The following is a 7,968-nucleotide window of genomic DNA, read 5'->3' as shown; positions in this document are numbered from 1 at the left end:
GTCCCTGGTAGACGGTAGAGGTGTCCCTTATTTTATTTTGCAAAAGGTGGCAACCCTACTTGAATCCCCCATTTATAATTACTTTTTTTCCATTATCACGTTGACCAAGAGGAGTGTTTCTTCTTGTGACCAGTTTGGCTTCCTTTTCTTTTTCTGTGATTCTTCTGCCATGTCTATATCCTCTGAAATAATTGTTGAGTCTTCTGTCGGAAGATTTGAATGTGGCGCGGCCGCCTGTACAATGCGCCTTCGTCCAAAAATATCTGTCGTTGCTTAATAAGTACTCATAAAAAAACATACATACGATATCTATGTGCTATCATGATACTCTATTAATAAATTCTGAACAACAGCATTAATAACACTGTTTTATGTGTGCAATTTTTAATAATACGTCCATTTACATGTTCATAAGCTGCTAACTTCAGCACTGTTTAGCGGGACTTGACAAACAACTGTTTGCTAGCTAACATTTGTTAGTTAAGCATTGGTGTATAACTTTTAGTAGTTTTCTGTTAACTAGCAGAGATTGTTAATTAAGGCTAACAAAAAAGTTTTGTGTATACGGCCCCAGATCTGCAGTGCAACTCTAGGTGCTGGGGCTGTCAATATGTAGCGTAGGGTCGGACCAATTCAAATAAGGCTTTAGATTTACATAGTAACTAGTTATAAGAAACCAGAGAAGCTACCTTGACGTGAATCATCCTTGTATCTATATGGGAATATCAATATGAGTAATGCAAATTATCAAATATAACACTGGAGGTGATGACAAATGTTATATTCATACACAGGTATTAGAGTGGTGCTCCAGTGAACTCCAATGGCATTGCACCCATGTAGTACAGTACTACAGAAGAACCTTACTTCATGAATACCTCTAGTTTGATTTTTTGCTAAATTGGGAAGGTTAGTATTTTTTTTTTTTTTTTTTTTTTTTTAGGTTGGTAACTTGGTGGATGATTTGACTCAGCCACCATATTTGAAAGGGGGGAAAGGCCCTTGGAATGTGTATGTTTATATTCTTGAGCTCAGTATTATAACTAGTTGAATGCTTTAGTTATTTAATGTTATATTTAGAAGGAACTCATCATTGTTTCATGTCTCTGTATCTGAAAAGTCTGTACAGAGTATTTAGAATATTGTATTTTATTAAAGTAAATATTACAGTTGCATGTTTCATTGTATTTCAGATGAATCTTACTGCTGCTTCTATTATATTTGCATTTTCTGAATTCCCAGCTCTCCCCTCCTAAAACAATTATGGGAATTGAGGTCAGGGGTGGGAGAATAGGCATCTGTGCAATATGGATGAACCTGGCATACTTAATGATTATGAATCCCAAAAAATAATTTAGATTGATTTCAAAGAAAATTTGATTGCAATGCTATTTATCAAGTACTATTACTATATGTATGTGCATTTTCTAAAATTTGTTATATCTGTGTTACAGTAACTTTTTTCATTACCTGTTGTGAACTACATCACAATGGGTGTAACTGTGGTCAATATTCCTGATGATGATCCTCATTGGTATGAAAAAATTCAGCAACAGAAGAATAAGAATGTCCCCTGTATAAAGGAAAACCCAAGGCGTGAGTATAGAAAGGATAAGTTTCTCTTGCTCCTCAGTCAATGTTGATTATTACCACAGTACATTAGTGGTATTGGGAATGGGCTTCTCAAAAAGGGGTGATTATTACCACAGTACATTAGTGGTATTGGGAATGGATGCCAAGAGGAGATTGTATGAAGGAGTGATTGTACCGACAGCACTCTATGGGGCAGAAACATGGAACATAAGAGAGGAAGAGTTTAGTGTTTAAGATGAAATGTCTGAGAAGTATGATAGGGGTTACTAGGCTGGATATAGTGAGAAATGAGGAGGTGAGTGGGGGTGGAAAAGGACTTGGGAGATAGGGTTGATGAAAGAGTATGGTGATGGTTTGGACACATGGAAAGAATGAGTGAAGAAAGATTAATAAAAGAAGTATGGAAGGCAGAGGTGGATGGAGTGAACAAGAGGAAGTGACCAAGGATGAGATGGATGGATGGATGGGGTAAAAGGGGCATTGAGAAAGAGGAAGATGTCTGTTGAGGAAGGGAGGGAGAAGATAGGGGTGAGTGGAGAATGGTTGTATATGGATGATGCTGCGGTTTATGAAAGGGAGGGATGGGAGTTTAAAGAGCGGTTATGTATGAGGGATGGAGGGGTTAAGGAGTGGTTATGTGTGAATGATATTTTGATGCAGCTGAAAGGGATTTCTCCCCATCTCTTTTCTGCATGAGGGGACAGAAAGATGGGGGGGGGCACCAATTAAAGCAGCCTTGCTGTGGAAGTGCTGTGTCTTGCTGCATTGCTTCTGACACAGAGCAATGGGTGAGATGCAGGGATGACCCATCATCCAGGAGGAGCTAAGAAAAGGCGGAGGGAGGTAGGGGTGATGAGTGGGAGTGGAGTGGGTGGGGATGAAATGGGTGGGAGTGGAATTATGCCTTTTGACCTTGGCTACCTCCCTTGTAAGGGAGAAAAAGCCATTGGCATATTTACCTTTTACCTAGTTGTATTTACCTAGTTGTATTTTGCGGGAAGGGGAGCTATGCTCGTGTTGTCCCGCCTTTGTATCTTGCAGTGTCTAGTTTGTTTTTAAACTCATGAATGGTTTTTGCGCATACTATTTCATTGTCCAGTTTGTTCCAAGTGTCCAAAACTCTATGAGGAAAACTGTTTTTCTTCAGTTCTCTTCTATAGCTATGTTTTTTTATTTTCTTTCCATGTCCTCTTGTGTTTCTTTTGTCCCAGTTAAGTAAGTTCTCACTATCGAGAACCTCTGTGCCTTTCATGATTCTGTAGATGGTCAATAGGTCACCTCTCTCTCTTCTTTGCTCCAGTGTCGGTAACTCCAGTTTAGCCAATCTCTCTTCGTATGATAGGTTTGCAAGTGCAGGTGCCATTTTTGTAGCTGCTCTTTGGATTCTTTCTATTTTCTTTATATTCTTTTTGGTACTGGGGGACCACAATGTCGCTGCATACTCTAATCTAGGCCTTATCAATGTAACCAATATTTTTTTCATCATGTCTTCGTCCAAGTATGTAAACGCCACTTTTATTGATCTTAGCAAATTGTAAGTCTCCCCGACAATTTTGTTAATCTGTATATCATAGGACAAGTCGTTCGTGATAATTACTCCCAAATCTTTTTCGGATCCTACTTTCTTTACTTCTTTGGTTCCAATTGTATATTTTCCTGATATTCTGTTTTTGCTTTTTCCAAACTCCATTATGCTACACTTCTTAGTATTAAAGTCCACTTCCCATTTCTGACTCCAGTTCCATACCCTATTTAGGTCTTCTTGCAGTGCTTCACAGTCCTCATCAGTTTCTATTTTCCTTAGCAGTTTGGCGTCATCGGCAAAGAAGCTCATGTAGCAGTTCACGTCCTCATCCATGTCATTCATATAGATAGCAAACATTATTGGTGCCAGCACAGATCCTTGCGGTACTCCACTGATCACCTCTTTCCAGTCTGAATATTTTTCTCTGAGCACTACTCTCATCTTTCTACCAGTCAGAAAGTCCTCTATCCATTTTAGTAGGTTTCCCTGTATTCCTCCTATGTGTTCCAGTTTTTTTAGTAGTTTTCTGTGTGGTACTTTGTCAAAGGCTTTTTGCAAGTCTAGGAATGCACAATCAGCCCATCCATTTCTTTCTTGCACTATGTCTATTAGTCTTGAGTAAAAGCATATTAAGTTTGTGGAGCATGATCTTCCTTGTCTGAATCCGAATTGTCTTGGGTTTAATATGTCATTGTCTTCCAGATGTTTTACCCATCTATTCTTGATTATTTTCTCACAAATTTTGGCAATGGTGCTTGTTAGTGATACTGGCCTATAGTTGGTGGGTTCTTCTTTGTTTCCTCCTTTGTGTATTGGTACAATGTTAGCGTTTTTCCAGTCCTCGGGTATGTATATTAGTGTGAAAACATATTCAATTTGTTAATCTTCTGTAGTTGATAAGATCATCAATAGTGCAGTTACTGTACTTTGAAAAGACCTGTTGTTGCTCCTGAATTTAATTTAAATTCTATTGTATTAATAGAATTTAATTTGTATACCTTTTTATATATTTACCGAGTTGTAATATATGGGGTTTGAACTTCTGAACTTCTGTGCTCATGAGGTCCAATCTTTTTGCCTCCATTCATCAGTTCTGCTATAAATTTGTTTATGGTATTGGCTTGGATTATATTTTCATCCAGCTTGTTCCATAAGTCTCCACTTATGTGAGGAAAGCATTTTTCAAACAAGATTGCTTTTTAATTTTTTTTTTACAATAAACTCTTTATCCCATAGCAGTAAATACTGTCTGTATTTTTTTTATATATCTTTATTTGTTATAGACATCATTATCATGTTCCCTCTCTCTGCTCATTTAATGTAGGAAGTCCCAGATCAGTCATGTCATTTAGACTTGGGATCATCTTGGTGTAACTATATCAAGTCTCTTGATACAGTGATGACACACTATTGATAGATTACATTTGCAAGTGTGTGTTTGCATTTGTCAAATACATATTTTCTTTTCATTTTACTTGTAATGTTAATGATATATTGGAAATAACTATAAATTTTATAATACAAGTTTCAAGTCGTTGAATTTTATATTTCAGCACTTCAAGAATTACTTCTGCAGTTGTGTGAGTCTGGATGCTATGTTGGTCATCCGTCAGCCTTCTTTCAACAAAATATTGAAGATTCAGTACAAATCATTCTCCACAGAGATGCTGATGGATCCAAAATTCATAGTCAGGCAGCACTAATACACCATGTTAAACAAAAACCATACTTTAAGATGTTTATAGAAGCCCTAGAAAAAGAAAAACTTTTAAAGAAGCAAAGATATGAAAATTGCCATCAAAATAGATTACTAAATTATTTCAGAGAAGAATGTGAAGAAATAGAGCAGAGGCCCCGAGAAGACTACAAAAATCTGTCAGAAAGTTTGGTGTCTGTTGATCAGTCTTTACATCAGGAACTAAAAATTATTCCAATATCAGATTTGTGTGATCATGAAAATAACAATAATTGTTCTCAAGATTTACAGATAATTGACCAGTCAAGAATACAAAGAAACAAAATTACTACAGATAAAAGTAAAGTAATTAAGAAATTGCAACATGATCCTATTATATCTAGTGAATGTGGAGGATGTTTAGGATCGCTTATATTTGACAGTGATGAAATGAAACCAAATAAAACTTTCATTACTAGTGATAGATTATATAAAATGCATAAAGATGAAGTAGTTGTAAATGTATCCTCAAATAATGAAGATATAATGCATGCATTAGTGCTATCCTCATTTCTTAAAGGTAATACTATAGGTTCACATGGTCGGCAGGAAAATTCCAACAAATTGGACGAATCAGGAATAGAAGAGCGAGGCTTAATAATGAAAATCCCCAATTTGCCAGTTGATGTTGAAAAAACAGACCATACACCACGATATAGATTCTTAACTGGATTTGAAGATCGACCGTGGGCTTGTAATTACTGCAAGGGAAGGTTTACAACCAAGAATTGCTTGAAACAACACCTTAAGACTCACACAGGACAAAAACCATATGAATGTGATGTGTGTCTTGCTAGATTCAGAGAACAGGCAGGTCTGAAGCGGCACAAAATGACACATACAGGAGAAAAACCTTTCAAGTGCCATAAATGTGACAAAGCCTACACCGAAAAAGCCGTGCTTATTGAGCACCAGCGGACTCACACAGGAGAGAAACCATATCTGTGTCATATCTGTAGTAAACACTTTTCGTATCTGTTTAGTTTCAAGCAACATATGAAGCGACATAGTGGTGAGAGGGATCATGAGTGTGAAGTTTGTGATGCTAAGTTTTACACTGCCACAAGCCTTGCAACACACAAGAAAAAGCACATTGGGTTGAGAGATGCCATATGTGAAGTCTGTGGAAAGGCTTTCATTGATAAATCACTTCTGAAGAGACACATGAAGATTCATTCGGGAGTCAAATCATTTATGTGTCACGTATGTGATGCCAGTTTTTACAGGCGTGATGCTCTTAACGTACACATGAGAAAGCATACTAGTGAAAAACCTTTTTCATGTAGCATCTGCAAGAAAAAGTTTTCTGATCGGAAGATATACCATGTCCACGTTAAGAAGCATGAAGAAGAACCCAAGTTGGCACATTTTGACAATGACTCACAAGCAGTCATACAGGGAACATCCTCTATAAAAGGTAGTGCTGAGCTTAATGAAGGTGTAGTAGATGAGTATGAAGTTAATCTTTCAATAAGTGGTAACTATGAAACTTCTCGGGAATATCTCGGTGAAACATCAAAGACATTATCAGAATCATACAAAAATTCACATGAATTCAAAAAAGTTCATGTGACACAGAGAAATTCAGTCAGTCCAAAGCATCAGCAAGAATCACAAAAATGCACAATAAATATGATAGACTATCCAAGTGAATATAAGCATACCCTAAGCACAGGTTTTCACCATCAAATGGTTCCTTATCCCAGACCTGTTAATGCAAGATATCCACCTGAACACAGATCTACACAAGATGCATCAAAATGTCTAACAGATCCTCAGAAATATCTGCAAGAGTTTCATAGGTATCAGCAGCTGCAAGATCATCATCAGCAACAAGATAACATTATACAGGAACATCAGCAAAATCGACATTTGCTCCCACAGCATCAGCAGCAACAGATACATCAATCAGATTCTCATAAACATATAGAACATCCAAGTATCAAGTAAGAAGCCAGTGTTAGACTACTTTCTGTTTATTTATATTATCTAATTTTATTTGCTGAGATGGAGGTGGTGGATGAATTGGTTTTATGTGTTTTTCAATCAGTCACAACCTATATGAATATTATATATCTATACATATATGTATATGTGTGTGTGTATGTATATACATATATACTGGGATAGTTATCTCTTGCCTTCTTTCCATGCTCAGAAAATTTAGAACATTACAACTTTTCTTCAGATCTGCAGCAGCAGGCCACTTCCAGCCTAACCTTAGGGCAGATATTGCCCACCGCCTCATCACCTCAGCACCAAGTGAACCTCCTCAAGGCTATTTCCAAAATCATTGTGTGTGGACAAGCACCATTTCACCATCTAACCTGGCATGGGGAGGAAGTACCATGTGGAGACAAGGCAGCTTTGGAGGACACTGACCATAGTTTTGGGAACTGTAAGGGGAGTACTTTTCCTGATTTTTTTTTTTTTTTTTTTTTTTTGGGGGGGGGGGGGGGGGGGCTTGCTAGGTTGTCAATGCTTTGAGTATCTATTCACCGATAGCCCATGGCCTTGAGGTAGTTGAGATATTTGAAGGAAATAAAGGTAAGGTGAATTTAAGCTTGGATAAAATAGGACGAGATAGAAGAGGAAGATGTTAATAGATGGTGAGAATTGGGTACAACTGAGCTACAGTTTTTCTTAAATAAACAATTGAAATTCTTTGTTGTGTATTTATCATGCCTATATTCACAATTTCTTGAATGGAAGAGGCAGTGGCATTGCCATGTAATGCAGTAGCAAGGGTAAACCAGCTTCAGCTGTTGGACCCAACTGTGAAAGTGCTGTGTTTTGCTGTTTTGCCACTTACCCAAGCAGTGGCAAGGGACAGGGATGAGCCTTTATCTATAAGGTTTTCATTCGTGAGGGACTTTGTCGGAGGCTTTGGCAAAGTCTATAACTATGGCGTCTACTTGCCTATTATCTAATTTTGGGGTTGTTGAGTAATTGGAATATGTCATGTGTTGTCACTAGAAGCCAAAGCCTCCAACAAAGTCCCTCACCAACAACTATTAGCAAAAATAGATTATGGCACACGAGGACCACTTTTTCACTGGATTAAGATGTTCTTGTCTTCTCCAGAACAGTGCATTGTTCTCGAGGGTAGCCAATC

At 37.5% G+C, this 7,968-nt stretch overlaps 1 protein-coding gene across 3 annotated transcripts; it reads left to right on the top strand.

Moving 5' to 3' along the window:
• Positions 1-318: 318 nt before the first annotated feature.
• Positions 319-7,500, top strand: LOC143033979 (uncharacterized). Of its 3 annotated transcripts, none has more exons than XM_076199744.1 (5): positions 319-492; positions 795-909; positions 1,455-1,596; positions 4,672-6,799; positions 7,042-7,500. In XM_076199744.1, exons 3-5 carry the CDS (start codon positions 1,491-1,493, stop codon positions 7,232-7,234), a joined length of 2,427 nt encoding a protein of 808 aa, XP_076055859.1. In that variant the 5' UTR covers positions 319-492; positions 795-909; positions 1,455-1,490; the 3' UTR covers positions 7,235-7,500. The 3 variants fall into 3 exon arrangements, with proteins under 3 accessions (XP_076055859.1, XP_076055857.1, XP_076055858.1); XM_076199742.1 differs by having other exon boundaries at positions 319-617; XM_076199743.1 differs by having other exon boundaries at positions 324-475.
• The last annotated feature ends 468 nt before the right edge of the window (positions 7,501-7,968 follow it).

The sequence above is a fragment of the Oratosquilla oratoria genome, chromosome 16 (genome assembly GCF_046742065.1).
Source record: "Oratosquilla oratoria isolate Oo_2021 chromosome 16, ASM4674206v1, whole genome shotgun sequence".
In the NCBI taxonomy this organism is placed as follows: domain Eukaryota; kingdom Metazoa; phylum Arthropoda; class Malacostraca; order Stomatopoda; family Squillidae; genus Oratosquilla; species Oratosquilla oratoria.
The sequence above is the reverse complement of the archived record's forward strand: the minus strand, read 5'-3'. Positions and strand labels throughout refer to the sequence as shown.